Source organism: Oryzias latipes, chromosome 2 (assembly GCF_002234675.1).
Source record: "Oryzias latipes chromosome 2, ASM223467v1".
Taxonomy (NCBI): Eukaryota; Metazoa; Chordata; class Actinopteri; order Beloniformes; family Adrianichthyidae; genus Oryzias; species Oryzias latipes.
In genome coordinates this window covers 17,379,796-17,395,008 of record NC_019860.2, presented here as the reverse complement: position 1 = coordinate 17,395,008, position 15,213 = coordinate 17,379,796, and the positions used below count along the sequence as shown (strand labels likewise).

The window sequence follows — 15,213 nt, the reverse complement described above, 5'->3', positions numbered from 1 at the left end:
GGTTGTGGGTTCAAATGTCAGGCTGAAGTTGTAACCAACCTCAATTGATGAGGCACTTGGCCTTCATCTAGGAGTAGACAATACTAGAATTCAAATAAGTTAATCGTAAGAGTTAGTAAATAAGATAGGGTAAGGGAGGAGGTACGGAATAGGAGGAGGTTGACCACAAGAAGCAAACAAGGAAAGCAAATGGTGACATGCAGACAGTGGTCAACCTCCCCTGTGGAGGGTGTTACTCTAGAGTAAGAAGTGAGGGGGACTTTAGTAAGAACTGTAAATTTATCTGCCTGCAACCACAATAGTATCAACTGGCCATCAACTCTTATCTGTATTATGCACCTCCCTACTATTCCAACAACCTTCTAACTCCTACTCAGAGTTGGACCTCAATGTTCATTTGTCTTCCTTGTACCTCTATTGAGGTCAATCTCCTTCTCCTCCCATGCCTCTACATAACTGCTCCCTCTTACTATCATACATTCTCAACTATCCTATGTATCTACCTGAATTCTAGTATTATCTACTCCTAGATAGTGCCCTCATCATCAATTGAGGTTGGTTACAACCTCAGCCTGACATTTGAACCCACAACTTTTCACTTTAGATACCTAGACTCTACCACTGAGCTACTCTGTCTACAGCAGATCAGGAATTCGTCGGTCATATTTGATCAAAATGTTGGCAAACACACCTACTACATACTACTGACGCCATCTTCTAGTTGGAGGAGATCTCCTATGTCCATCACCAGCTCAGTGGCTGAACGGTAGAGAGTCTGGACTAACAAGACAAACATTGAGAGTTCAAGTCCTGCTTCGGCTCCTATACACAGTCATCACTTTTCCTCTTCAGCGCTTTTAACAACTACAAACCTGAACTCATTTGAGGACTTAAGACCCTCATGTTCAAGCAGCTGTAGCTCAGCTGGATCAGAAACAGACTTTGAACTAACTGGTTGATGGTTCAAATCCCAGAGAAGGTTGTCATCTGGAGCAAGCTCATGGCCACATTGTCTCATTTGCAACATCATGACATTCCACGAGGGCCAGGTTGCACACATCAATCAGCCCTGCAAGTACTCCCACAACCCTTGAAAGAAACTTTATCCTTACCAGCAACAGTTATTTTTGTTTTCATTTAATATAAAGTTATTTTTACAATTACGGTTAGAGTAGGTTGGTGCAGTCAGGTCCTTCCCTGAAGTTCTGCTTCCCTCTTTACTTCTTGAGATCTTCTTGTTAAGCTCAAAGTTCATTTTTGACTAAGAACTGAGCTTTTATCCCTTGTGCTATCCTAGGCACTTTAACATTGGGAGTTGGGTCATCTGGACCCACAAGACTGAACTGGGCTGAACCTTTTTTCTTCAATGATTTGTGATCTTCACTGGTGTCCATGGATTACATGAAATCTTTCCACCTTTATCCACCTTTGTCATGGTAGGAAGAACACGTCAATATAAGGGTGGGGTCATCTGGACCCCACAAGATAGCACAAGGGTTAAATGGAAGATTATAAACTTTATGCAGAATATAAAATACTACGTCTGTAAATAGATGTGTACATGAACAGTTTAACTCCCAACCAAAAGCCAAAACATCTGCAGGAAATGGAGTTTTTTTACAAACTTTAAACAAAGTTGCGTTGTCCAGATGTGTCGTCTTTATGTCATAATTTAGAACATATATGTAAGAAAAGACGAGAAGTGGGGTAAACTTTGTGGTATGTCATGTGATGGATCAAAGGAGAACCAGATGTTCAGATGGTTTCAAACTTCACGGCTGGGGAAAAAAACAGGAAGTTCTTCACTTTTCTTTGCTCCAACAGCTTCCAAAACCTCCTCCACTCCACTGAAAGAAACAAAAAAGAAAGACAAAAAAAAAGACACATGAAGTTCAAGAAGGTCAAACTCTTGATGTGTTTGAAATTTAAATCTTTAGCTCAATTCCTGGAGTTTTGATGTTTTCCATGGTTTGTTTTCACATCTTTCTTGCACCAATAAGCTCAGAAGCAGCTGGATTATCCCTTGTGCTATCCTAGGCACTTTAACGTTGGGAGTTGGGTCATCTATACCCACTAGACAGTGCGCTGAACCTTTTTTCTTCAATGATTTGTGATCTTCACTGGTGTCCATGGATTACATGAAATCCTCTTCACCTTTATCCACCTTTGTCATGGTAGGAATAACATGTCAAAGTAAGGGTGGGCTCATCTAAGATAGCACAAGGGTTAGCAAAGAACAACACGGTTAGTTTTGAAACCACATGTTAAAAGTTGACACCTACCTGGGTGGGTTTGAGGGCGGAGTTGCTGCTGACTAGATGCTGATCCGTTGACATAGTTTCTAGAAAAAGTTTTTTTTTAGAATGATCATTTATGATGAGAAAAAAAAACGTAAAAACCATGATTAAAGTCCTTTTCGATCTCCGTGATGTGCAGGAAAACGATCAAAATCAAGAAAAAGGAGATGCCTGCAATGGGAGCAATCTGCCAGCAGGAGGCAGCATTTCCCTCTTTAGTTGAAGAAGCAGAGAAGATGCTCCTGAGGATGAGGAGAGCAATGGAACCACCCTGTTTTTATGACTCCATCACCCTGTAGGTCTCCATCCTCCTCCTCCTGCAACGACAACCTGCAGTTTCAGAATTTTAACTAATGCCATTTAGGATTTCTCCCTTCCAGTGAAGCAGCAGCAGCAACTCGTGATTTGAGGCCACAGGTGTGAAGGTCCTCTGGAGCATTGGCCAATAGAAATTCAGTTTCAAGGTTCCACTGATGGAGATGAAAGGAACCAACCAGCTGTTTGGACATGACGCCTTCATGCAGAACTAGTTCTGCTTGGACCCGAACACAGACCAGGAGCACAGAGGAAGGTCCTGTAAACAGTACACGGACTGCTTTATGGCTCATTACCCAACAAACCAAGCGGAATCTGAAAAGTAAACACAAAAAAAGCAAATTTGAGATGTAAAAAAAAACACAGTGGGCAGACGACCACAACAAAAACATGGAGAAGAACACATGCTGGTCGTACAGAAGCTGCTTTGTTCCTGTTTATGGCTTTCTTAAAAATACGTTTTTCTTGTTTAAAAAATAAAATAAAAAGCAGTTCGATTAAACATTCAAGTTTTAATTAGAGTTAATGAAGGCTATTTTCAGTAAACGAGGGGCTTTTTGGGGTTAATTGTGTACTGTCACTTTAAAAACTTTGCACAGAGCCTTCACTTGTAGAACAGCAGGTTTTCTTTCTGTCATTTTCTTTGGAGCCATGTGGCGTTTTGTGTATTTTCATTTGTTAACTAGCGGAAAAATTCCCTTTGGAATAATTTTGCACATTTGGAGTAATTCATCTTTTTTTTTTTTAATTGAGACAGAGTGAGGCTGGATCATTAAGACAGCTCCAGAGTCGTTTGTTAGTCATAGATAGAATTTTAAAGACCCACTCCAATGAAAATTAGGTTTTTGGTGTTTTCAACAGTTTCTTCTGGCTTTTTTTACATGATGGAGGCCAAATGTTTGGAAAATTAAGCTGAAAAGTGTATTTCTGAGTATGTCTTTATCCAAATTGTTGTGATTTGAGGTATCACTACAGCAATAGGGAGGGGAAGGAAGGGTGGAGTTGCTCCTCACCAACAGTGAGGCGAATTTCTAATAAACACTTGCCGCTCTGCAGAAACTATGTCTTAAAAAACAACACAACTGTTTTAGATTTTGGCTAAAAACAGCATAAAAATAACGAAAAGACCACTGGGAAAGTATTTAAAACAGATCAAAAGATGATTGGAGTGAGCCTTCTCTCAAAATCAGAAAAACCTGCATTTACTCTTCTTAGCAGTGTAGTTCTTTTTTTCAAAAGCGTGCCATTTTTTTTTTTTTTTTTTTTGCTCTTCTTGGTTAAACAAACCAAAGAATATGCAAGTATACATTTAATTTTAGTTCTCTAACCCTTGTGCTATCCTAGGCACTTTAACGTTGGGAGTTGGGTCATCTAGACCCACTAGACAGTGGGCTGAACCTGTTTTCTTCAATGATCTTCACTGGTGTCCATGGATTACATGAAATCTTTCCACCTTTATCCACCTTTGTCATGGTAGGAATAACACGTCAATGGTCATCTTGACCCCATAGGATAGAACAAGGGTTAAAACTTAAAATTTTTGATTTTGTTAATTTTTTCTCAGAGGCACATCTGTTTACCTATTTTTGAGTTGATGTTTACAACTTTAGTCATCAAAAAATATTATTGTGATCTAAAAAAATAATTTAATGACAGATAATTGTAAATTTTATATCTTAAAAATGTTTCTACTACATCATCATACTAACAAAATGACGTTATCCAGACACTTTTGCACAAAATAATTAAAAAGGTTGGGAACTTCTTTCTATTTTTTGAACACTAAAATGTTTTTGCTGCTACGCTACGTATTTTGCAAAATACATTTTGAAACGATTTGATATGATTCTTTTTTTTAAATTGTTGATATGAAAAAGACAAACCCTTTAACCTAATGTAGCATCAATGCTAAATTGTGGTGATTGTTGTGAATAGCGGAAAAATGGCGCCATCTATTGAAAAACAAAAATATAACTCTTAATCTGCAATGAAATAATAAAAAAAAAAGTTTTTCCATGGAACAAAACAAATTTTTTTCAATTTCTTTCCATTGATGTACAAAAGTTAAGATATTTTAGTTATTAAAACTCTTTGACTTTAAATGTTTGAATGAAAATCCTTTGAATTGAGCTAAAACGACTTACAAACAGTTGTTTTCACCTGCTGCCTCACAAATGCTGCAGAAAGTGCTGCTTCTTAAAATGTGTTGGCAGAAACATCCCATAAAAGGCTTCCAGGTGGGGAAAATGTTTGCTTTCGGGGAAAATGGCGATCTTAACCTCGCAGGATGTCCTCCAACAGCATTAGAGCCACATCTTACAGCCGCTCCACAGACACAGATGCCATTTGCGGCTCCATTACAGCTTCTGTGAGGGCATCACTGCCGAGCCCACAAACAAAAACGCCACCTTGGAGAAGAAACTCAGAGAAAATAATAATACATGAGGTTCCAACAAATCTAACTTATTCAGTGACCACCTGAAAATTTGCATTATAGGTTGAAGAAACAGAAACAAAACTTATGGCTCTGGTTCAGTTAAAACGTTTAAGTTTCTTTCTTTTTATTACCAACATTTATTTACTCTTTTTTCTACTTTTAGAGAATCATTAAGTTCCCAAGTCCTTTGAGTGTAATAATAATCAAAACAAAGTAAAAGTGTTCTATAGATTTACAGGAAATAACATTTTTTGTCCATATTCAGGCTCTGAGATTAGGTTTTGGGGGGGTCCTGTCCAAACAAATGTATATTTTGAGAATTTTTACACTACAACCCAAAACCACTCCCAAGACTTTTGTGAAAAACTATGATTATTTTTCATAGTTAATAATTGATTTATAGGGTTAAATCACTGTTTCAACTCATTATTACCAAAAAAAGTATTACTGATAAATACATTTTTATTCCAATTATACTGATATGCGGATTTAGTGCAGCTCTAAAAATAAGTAAATAAATAAATCTGTTATGTCAGCATTTGCAAAGAAAATACCAGCAGTAATTATTTTGCTCCCCTTCCAGTTTTTAAAAGTATTTAAAAATGAATTTATTTTAATATATAGTCATAAAGGTAAATTGTTTCAAATTAATTTTTTATTAGAGCCTTGGATTTTTATTTTTTTAAATGACAGAATTTGTGACGTCATTTTTTGGACAATTTATTTTATTTTTCTTAATAATTAATAGCCTTCCATGACTATTTATGTGAAAATAATTGAGTATATATAACATTCTATATACTGTAAAAAAATTATAAGACTGCAAAATTAAAAAAAACTAAAACCTAACTTCAATTAAAAAATTTAAACTAAATAGAAAAAAAGCGAATTTTATATTTTATAAAGTTAAAAATGTTCGTTGTATTTGTCGAGTTTTATAGGCGTTTCGATTAAACCGGAAGTGAGCAGCGGGGCCGCCGTTCGTTGTACTCCGCTGTCTTTGAAAGCGGAAAATGTCGGACAAACCTGCTAAACGACCGGGGGTCGGTGTCGGGGTTCTGGTCACAGACTTGGCCCACCCAGGCTGTGTTCTTTTGGGGAAGCGGAGGAGCGAAATGGGCCGAGGAACCTACCAACTCCCCGGCGGGCACCTGGAGTTTGGGTGGGAAGTAAACTTGATCGCTTGACGTTTACAGACGGAACATTTATGCGTGAGCACCGTCTGTATTTGATACGTTTATTTTGAAGGAAACTGTCAGATTGTAGAACAGGAGCTTCTTTATGATTAAGAAATCGTTTGTTGTGTTTGAAAAGTTTGCATTCACGCGCCTTTTAGATGCAAAAGTTCCCTTTTGCCCCAACAGGGAGTTCACCCCCCCCCCTTATTAGTATTCATTTGTTTTCATTAAAACCTCTATTAAAATGTTCTTTCTTTGAAGGAATTGAATTAAAAAACAATGTATTAAGTACTTACTTTTTTAAAATTACAAACCTTTTATTTATTTATGCATAAAGAATTGCAAGGCTGACCTCCAAGTTGCAGACCCTTAACCTGAAACAACAACAAGGATCGTCAAGAATTCATTTAAATCTAAAAATGTATTATTTATTTCACAGGCAAAAAGCAAATTACATTTTTTTTTGTATAACTAAAAGTGACTTGTTTTGGAGGCAGAGGGCTAACCTGGACCTCCTGTGTTTATTTTGTTTCCACAAGATTTTTTTACATTCATTTTCTAAATCAAGTTACTGTAAAACCCTACATGTTGTTGTGAAAACTAAACATAAAAGAAGCTTTTTTTTTTAATTCATCACAGACAGAAGCTAAAGGGATAGATTCTTCCTTTTTCTGTCAACCCCAGTGAATCATGGGAGGAATGCGCCGTCAGGGAAGTGCTGGAAGAAGCCGGAGTGCACCTGGGGAAGGTGCGCTTCGCTTCAGTGGTGAACTCCATCCGGCTGGAGGAGCAGTACCACTACGTCACAATTATCATGCAGGGCGAGCTGGACAGGAGGAGGTCAGGAGAGCCCGAGAACCTGGAGCCGGAGAAGAACGAAGGTGCGTGAAGACACATTGATCCTTTTTTTTTTTTTCTTTAGGTTAGAAGGTTCTCATCTTGTTCTTCTGCTCCTAGGCTGGACGTGGACACGCTGGGACCAGTTTCCACCTGAGCAAAAGCTTTTCCTGCCGCTGGCCACACTAAGAAAAGAAGGTTTTCAACCCTTCACAGAGACCCAGATCTAACAGTTACCATGGAAACCTTTTGGTTCAACCAAAAAATTGACTTTTTTTGTTACTCATTTTTTACTTTTTCACTTTTATTGAACTCCAGATTTTCATCATATAGTGCATAAAACCCGCAGGTGTGCTCAGGAAGACATCAGGTTGACTCTGGCGACGCCTGCTGCCAACAGCACGCTCCAGAAGCTGGCTGCCGCGGTAACCGCGGCACCGCTGAAGGTCTTGTCGTGGGCGTAGGTGATGATGTGCAGAGCTCCGCCGTAGGCCTCCTCGCAGGTCGGCTGGATCTGGTCCTCTGGAAGCTCGAAGGCGAACTCCCCTTTGTCCCTCAGCTCAAAGGTGTAGGTGTAGGGGATCCCCTGCATCCGAGCCCAGTCTCTGGAGGACCCAGAGTTGGGGTCTGCAAACCAGGTTTGTAGTCATCGGGACTGAGCGTATCAAAACAGCACTGGCGGGTTTGGATCTACGTACATAAAACATCGGGCGAAGCTCCAACGGTGTAGTTCTTCTTGTGCACGTTCCAGATGGCTGTAGCCGCAGCCAGCCCCACCTCCATCTGAGGAACCAGACAGCAGAGCTTCTCAAGCTACGTTCACACCAGACAAGCAGGGAGGGGCTTCTTCTTTTTCCTTTTTCTAGTAGCGCATGTTTGCCACAGTTGGCAGAGGCTGCCAGATGCAGAGGCATCTCTGTGAGGCAAAGCCTTCCATCTGCAGACATCAGGACTCAGTTTTCCATGAAAACTTTTCCACGCCTGTTTCTGTTTCTCTCTACACTTTGAGTTTTATTCACGCGTCATTTCATGTCGTTGGGTGCGAGGGATCGGGAGGATTGAGGTTATTCTGTTTGTTTTAGAATTGTATTTTCTAATTGTTTTTAAACCTGTAAATTACTTTGTGTTGCTGGTGTATAAAAAGTGCCTTATAAATAAAGTTTTAATTTGAAAGAACACCAAGTAAATCCTTCTGGAGCTTCACGATTTGTGGTGGCGAGACATGAACAGAAGTTCTCACAGGTGGGAATGTGTGACAACGTCTGTGATGGTCGCACCTTTGAGGAGGAGTGTAATGGCTCGGTGCAGAGACGCCGCGGTTCAGTTTCATTCAGTGTGCCTTCCAAAACAAAACCCCCAAATACTGAACTTGTCATCTTCTGGGTCTTAAGGTTCATCATTTTCCCCTTGGTTTCTTTTTATAAAAGCAGAAAGAATTTTATGATGTCCAATCCTACCATCACTGAGGTCTACTCACTATAGATCTTGGGGGCGATTTACAGGTTGTAACAGCACGATAGCCTGTTGGTTGAACGTCTTCCCCCAGACTCTTATATTCTCGGCTTGAATCCGAAGTTTGATCAAATCAAATACTAAAAAATGGACCCAGAGCCTCAATGCCTGACATTCAGCAGTTCAGTTAGGAAGATGAACCACCAAATGGTGTCAAATGTGGAGAATAAATTTCACTCTCAGGTGTCTGAAACTTTTCTAGAGCTTCTTATAGTTCCTACCTTTCCTAAACAGGATTATTTCTCTCCAACTTGTCTGGCTGCTAAATGCTATGGGGGCAACAGCTCGTGGCCCCTGTCCATGTTTCTTTTAGGATGGTCAATACCTGCTTTGTCATGTAAGGATGCTGGAACCAACCCCAGCTACTACAGCTAAGAAGGTGGGGCACACCCTAAGTTTATCAAAGGGCCTAATACTCTCATGCTCACTCTGAAGGGACAGCTTAAATTCAAAAAGATTAAACAGGCTTGAAAGATGGATCGGAAGAAATCTTTGCAGGATATTTAAAACATTTATACTACAATTATTTGGCGCCTCCAGGGTAAAAAATTGACGATATTCTCTGGGAATTTTTCAAATCCAAAAATCAAAATAATTAAAGTTGGTTATTTAAAGATTTTAGGTATGTGATTAGGCGTTTTACATTTCCAAAGTTAATCTCTGGATTAACCTTTAAGCAAATAGGGTTGAATCTTCTTTAACAACCAGTCAAAGAAAACTGATGATGTTCATGAAAACAGCCCAAAAGAACCAAGGCTGACCAAACCGGAAACCTCAGAAGTGCCAGTACTGGTTGAGTTTCAGTAAAAGACGGGCTAAATTCAAAAAGCATTGAATATTTCATTTTGGATTTGGCTAACCTGGCTGGACAGGGGGACTTTTTTAGAGTGTACAACACCTTTGACCTTAAAAGTTAGGTAGGCTCCAGTGACCCCAGACAGAAATAAAGCAGGTTTACAGGATGGATAGATTTGGTTCAACTATTTGGGAGTGTTTTGTTGAACTCTTTTAGTAATTTTTTCTAACCCCATCAAATCAAATCAGATTCCAACCACTTAACCTTTGGATTCTCAAACTCTACAGGAAGTGACCGCAGTTATGCATTGCTGTGTTTACCAGCTCATTGTAGTTGGGGGCGGTGAAGTTAGGGTGTCCATAGGGAACCAGCAGCAGTTGGCCATAGGAGTGAATCGTGAGGAAACACAGGATGTCGTCCTTTCGACTTCCTACAAAGTAGGTAACGGCCTGCGCCTCAGGCTCAGACACAGGCTGGGACCCGCAATAGATGTTCGAAGAGCAGTTGAATGATATTCCTATGGCTGGAAAAAAAAAACAAAAAAAAAAAAAACAAGCCATCAGGTCTTGACATTATCTGTCCAAGTGGACATATGGGTGGAAAACTGCAGCAAAACTCACTGCCCCAGTTGGCATCAAAGTTGCGGTTGAGGTCAGTGCCGTAACAGTCGCCCGAAGGTCCCGGTGACCTGTTCTTCCTCCACAGCCGAGTCTTGATAAACCAGGATGTTCAGTCAGTCATGACTCAATTTAGTTAAGCCATAAATGAGCACTTGACATTTTTTGCACACGTTAAATGTCCTCCGCTGTACGGGTTGGGTGCGTTATTGCTGCCTTCATCAGTTTACAGATGAGCAGAAATGCTTGTCCTCTGTGATCTGAATGGTACCGATTAGAACTGGAGTGAAGTTCCCTTAATAGTCAATTATCCTGTTCAGCTGAGCTTCATTCAAAGACGGAAAAAGCTATTGGATAAGCAGCAAACTCACCGTATTGTCCTTCCAAGAATACATGTAGCCGTCAATGTTAAGCACCGGTGTGACATAAAAGTCCATGTTCCTCATCATCGTTTCAATCTTTGTGTCGGTTTTGTAGCTTTGCAGGATCTAATTGGAAAATACAAGCCGGAACGTCAGCATGAAACGTTTCTTTCTCTTCTCTGCACGGGTTTCAGGTCCTTTACCTGTTTGACGAAGTACTGGCAAAAGGCCGGGGCAATCCACTCCCTGGCGTGAATGCCGCAGTCCATCCAGATGGCTTTTTTTCTCTTCTCACTTTCGAGACCAATCTGGGAAACCATATCAGCTCAAACAAACCCTCTTTAGACATATTTTACATTTAAAGTTAGAAGTTTGCGTCACCTTCAGCAAACTGATGGTCCTCTTTTCATACGTCTGTCCGTAGTCCACTATGGTAACAACATCAGGGTAATCCATCACCATCTGTGCCATCCAGTTACTGATCTACAAACATTGTGCTACATATTAAAAAAACTGGGTTTTTAACTGTAGATTTTTTTCCACACAGGAAAGTAAGAACTCACCTCCTCCATGGGATGATATTTGTAGTAGTCATATTCTGCTCTGTTGTAGAAAAAATACATGATTTGTAACTGTAGATACAAAGTATATCATGCAAGGTTAAAGTCCCATCAATGAAATTTGTTCTTGTGACCCCTATGAAACGGTTTAGTGGTTTAACCCCTCAGTTCAACCCTGTAAAGCTGACTGTCAAACAGGGAGATTTTGGGGCCCTGTTATTTAGAGTTTTTGGTATGACCCAACCGTGGATTTGAACCAACGATCACTACGTTTCAGGAGAGGCACTTTCCCACCAATGAAGTCATGTGGACTTGGCTCAAAATGGTAATAAATGTTAAACTTTTGTCTGGTTTGTTTTTTTCTTCCATACTCAGAAATGAACCAAAGACTGAAGCGGACCAAAATGCCAGGACAAATCTTGCAATCAAGATTGGGGGGAGAATTGCCAATAATTTTGATCTACAGGATCACACATCTTCATTATTCCAAATTTATCTTCTTAGACAGTTTTCACTTTTTCCTGCTTTGTCAATTTTTTGTAGTGCAATTGTTCCATCGCTACTTGTCTCTTTCTGGGACATCAGAACATTTTCTCATCTACCTGCCTAAATACCTTTGTTTTGGTTTGGCACATTTCTGGAGGACATTCTGTACCTGGAATATTAGGAAGGCCTTGACTGTGATGAGCAAAGCACCCCCAAGAGGTGTACCAATTTTAAGAGTCAGTGTAGGTTCTCATTTGTCTCATTCAGGTAGAGTCCATCAAAGTAGTCGGTGAAAAAAAAAAAAAAACTCAACTAGACTTGATTTGTTGACGCTTATGGAAGATGTGAACCTTTTTTTCATTTTAACAATCACCTGGTGAAATTCATGAATAAGCGTGATTTGGGCTGTCAAAAATCAAAGAGTTGTTCCTCATTGATAAAGTATAATTATCCCAGGCAGCAGTGGATGCACTTTATTTTTCTCAGACAAAACTTCTTTTTTATGTGTCAGCTCAACAAGAGGAAAGGTTTGTGAAGTGTGAAGCTGAAGGTTTTACAAAGCTGCTTCTCAAAATAGAAAGTATTTTTTCTTCTGACATATATATATATATATATATATATATATATATATATATATATATATATATATATATATATATATATATACACACAATATATACACACACACAGATAAACAAATATGTATGTGTGTGTGTGTATGTATATATATATATACATAATAGTTTTTCAGATGGACTCACCCTTTTACAGTTGCTGCTGAGAGTATTGAGAGCAGCGCCACAAAATGTAATCCCAAAAAGTTCGTCATTATTGACATATATAAAATAAAATCTTTTTTTGTCAATGTCACTGGCCTCGAGGAAACCTTTAAGTGTACACGCAGCAGATAAACACACACCTTTGCTTCACACTGACAAACACACGTGCTGCTGGTTAATCTTTTATTCGATGATTGCGAGCTTCTTTTGCATCAACACTGATAACACCTGTAGTTTGTTTTTAAACATAGGTATTAAAATTTATATGTGAGCCACGCCTCCTGGAACGAATCAAATGATTCATTTCAGAGTTAAATGGGGGAGTGGAAATGATATTTATCTCCTTCTACAGCTGGAATATTTATCAGGAATATAAGGGAAATTGAGTTAAACAATTCATTGTCATCCACCAACGTGATTCCATTTTCTGCCGGCGCCTCATTCCGCTCTCAGCTGCTCGTGGGCCGGAGTCCACTCCGGCTTTCAATTCATATCTAATTATTTCAATTTTCGTCTGTAAATGACAATACAGTAGTCTTTCAGAGATACACAGAGATCTGAAAATCAATCTTTTATCTGGAAAGTTGAGCTCGCCGGGAGGAAGTAACGTTACTGGTGAACTCTGTAACCAATGTAATCCTTTGTAGATTAAAAATAGGGAGGGGATTAGGAGGGGGAAAAAATGCTCATAAAACTGGAGATAAAAATGAGCAAAAGTCCACATGGTCATAAAAAAACACATTATAAATATTCAAACCCAGCGAGAAAACCAACAAAAGTAGCATTTATTTTACTGCTGTCACAAGGAGCAGCAGATAGTGACCAGGTTTTGTTGCCTTGTCTGGTTTATCATATCAGCAACTTTAAAACCATTGCTGTACATGTTTAATGTGTGCCTAAAAGAGGCTGCAGAACCCAGATTAAGTGGTGAAATTAATCAAATTCTTTCTTTCACTCTTAAAAGACTGTAATGCTTTCATTTCGTGCATTTTTTCAGTAAAAAAGGAGACTTTAACTCTACTTTTAGTGCTGGAATCTGGTCAGTAGAGGTCAGAAGAACATTGGTGTGAAGCCTGCTGTGTGTGAGTCGTGATGGCGTGAGGAGAGCAGTCCACCCACTCAAGGCCACGTCACCACCTACAGCTCATTAGAAAGCAATGACATCAAACAAAAAACACCAGCTCGCCGCATTCTCCCGCCATTGTTCTGCCCTGTTCTATTCAAACGCCGAGGTAGACGAGGAAGAATGATTCACACCAAAGTCCGCTTTGTCGCATGCTGATTTCCGCCCAGCAGGACTTCCTCCACAACATCTCAGTGAACGTCGCTTTTGCAGATTCGAACCTCTGCTGCGTCGTTCCAAATTCCCTGGCAGATCCTTTATGAAGCCGTCCACTCCTAAAAAGGACACACAAACGAGTTCATGTGGTTGACAAACGTCACCTTATTTACTGCCTGCAGCAGGCATGGACTGCAGGACCATATTGTTTTTGCAATATGTTCTCAAGTGTGTGTGAGGGAAAATCTGCCACAAACTCAAAAACTCACCAGAATTTGCGCTCTCTCCATACCTGGGGTAAATGTTAGGCATAGTGAACGACCCCTCCCACAAAATGATGACATGACATATTGCACAGATGAAAATTGGTCACATGTGAATGTACGTGAGACAAGTTGTGGTCTTTGTATGAAATTTCCCCAGATTTATCACTAATGAACCTCGTTAAAACCTCAGCAGGAGTATGCTTATATGCAATTAAATAGTGATTTGTGCGCCAGTTATGTCATTTTGATGTGATATGTGTGCCAAACGGATAATGTAAAAGTTCAACATCGGTGGTACAAGCGGGAAAAGCCTGGTAGACATACGTGGAACAGTCACAGAAAGTCATACATTTACATACGCATCTTGTAAAAATGACCCACGATTGTGAAAGATTTACCTAATAATCAACTATGTTAAATATGCATAAACTGCGTAATTCTCAATAGACCAAAAATGTTTAACATCTAAAAAAGAACAGACTTTACGTAAAGACCCGTCGGCTGGAACCCTAAACGGACGTCTGCGCACATCGTTGAACGCAACACTTTGACATGATGTATATCACGCATGTACCACGAAAGAGCAAAATTTCATACGTGGAAAATGTGCTTAATGTACGTAGTGGCTGTGTGACATGGCCTTTAAGCATCACTTCAAAAAATGTTGGTTTTAAATTAGTCAATTCTGAATGACGCTGATGTCGGAGGCTTTCAAGTTTAGCATTCTCCTATTGCTCGGACATTTTGTACTGAAATATTGTTAAAATGTGACACACGAATCCTTGGCTCAAGGTGAATGAAAAGATATGACATACAATATGACCACTATATTAATGTGTGCATTTTTAACAAAACCCTGTGTTGCCAAGGAAATCCAAAAATGCACTTTTGTCGATTCTTCTAAAAAATCACATAGGCATGTTCGGCACCCCCAGATGACTGAAACATAAAAGGGTTGCTATGGAGATAAAACCAAAAGGAAAAAAGAAAAGAAACAAGTGTTTTTTTCCCCCATTAATTTGTTACGTGTAGCTCTGAGCTGGGTGGTTGAGGAAGAGGGCAAGGTAGTGCTGGCAGCTTTAATTCACTTTGCTTTCACAATCTATAGAGTGTAGGCCAAACCCAAAGGCACTCTGAATAAATCCACTGTTGGTTGTTCCCCGTTTTTTTAAATTTTATTTCGTCCAGGGTTTGACGCCAGCACCTCTAATCAGTGCTGATACATGATGCTGATTGGTATGCCGCCTTGCCTTTGGAGCTTTCACAAAAATACTGTTGGTGTATGTCTCACCGGCAGAGAGAGCTGCTATTTATACTGTAAGTGTCTGGAAATTGGCAGGTGAGAAGAAAATGGGCTTTTAGAGCGGTGTCCATCGTTGAGAGGCTCCACAGAAGTTCTGGAGGACCTCACAGCTGCACCGCTCGATAACAAAATAAACCAAAGTAACACGTAGCTCCCCTGACATTTATTAGTACAAGAGTGAAATTATAT

The 15,213-nt window shown here is 39.6% G+C and overlaps 2 protein-coding genes and 1 long non-coding RNA gene across 5 annotated transcripts; 1 reads left to right on the top strand and 2 right to left on the bottom strand.

Moving 5' to 3' along the window:
* Positions 1 to 1,431: 1,431 nt before the first annotated feature.
* Positions 1,432 to 6,188, bottom strand: LOC111948829. Of its 2 annotated transcripts, none has more exons than XR_002874815.1 (3): positions 6,076 to 6,188; positions 2,283 to 2,927; positions 1,432 to 1,471 (listed from the first exon to the last, which is right to left on the bottom strand). It is a non-coding gene; the product is annotated as an uncharacterized LOC111948829 (long non-coding RNA). The 2 variants fall into 2 exon arrangements; XR_002874813.1 differs by lacking the exon at positions 1,432 to 1,471 and adding an exon at positions 1,599 to 1,847.
* On the top strand, positions 5,734 to 8,240 carry nudt15 (nudix hydrolase 15). Its single transcript, XM_004066568.4, has 3 exons — positions 5,734 to 6,211; positions 6,912 to 7,108; positions 7,185 to 8,240. The coding sequence occupies exons 1-3, from the start codon at positions 6,063 to 6,065 to the stop codon at positions 7,292 to 7,294; spliced, it is 456 nt and encodes a 151-aa protein (XP_004066616.1). The 5' UTR covers positions 5,734 to 6,062; the 3' UTR covers positions 7,295 to 8,240.
* cpo (carboxypeptidase O) lies at positions 7,348 to 13,454 on the bottom strand. Of its 2 annotated transcripts, none has more exons than XM_020710444.2 (9): positions 13,434 to 13,454; positions 10,915 to 10,954; positions 10,733 to 10,834; positions 10,555 to 10,659; positions 10,361 to 10,477; positions 9,993 to 10,083; positions 9,693 to 9,895; positions 7,763 to 7,847; positions 7,348 to 7,691 (listed from the first exon to the last, which is right to left on the bottom strand). In XM_020710444.2, exons 2-9 carry the CDS (start codon positions 10,921 to 10,923, stop codon positions 7,420 to 7,422), a joined length of 984 nt encoding a protein of 327 aa, XP_020566103.1. In that variant the 5' UTR covers positions 10,924 to 10,954; positions 13,434 to 13,454; the 3' UTR covers positions 7,348 to 7,419. The 2 variants fall into 2 exon arrangements, with proteins under 2 accessions (XP_020566103.1, XP_004066732.2); XM_004066684.4 differs by lacking the exon at positions 13,434 to 13,454 and adding an exon at positions 12,159 to 12,340.
* Between the last annotated feature and the right edge of the window lie 1,759 nt (positions 13,455 to 15,213).

Coding starts and splice junctions, on each gene's coding strand:
- cpo (XM_004066684.4), bottom strand. CDS start 12,235: ATGTCAATAATGACGAACTTTTTGGGATTACATTTTGTGGCGCTGCTC. Junction 10,835..10,914: donor AATATCATCCCATGGAGGAG/GTGAGTTCTTAC, acceptor CAATGTTTGTAG/ATCAGTAACTGGATGGCACA. Junction 9,896..9,992: donor CTTTGATGCCAACTGGGGCA/GTGAGTTTTGCT, acceptor TTTTTTTTCCAG/CCATAGGAATATCATTCAAC.
- nudt15 (XM_004066568.4), top strand. CDS start 6,063: ATGTCGGACAAACCTGCTAAACGACCGGGGGTCGGTGTCGGGGTTCTG. Junction 6,212..6,911: donor GGCGGGCACCTGGAGTTTGG/GTGGGAAGTAAA, acceptor TGTCAACCCCAG/TGAATCATGGGAGGAATGCG. Junction 7,109..7,184: donor GGAGCCGGAGAAGAACGAAG/GTGCGTGAAGAC, acceptor TTCTGCTCCTAG/GCTGGACGTGGACACGCTGG.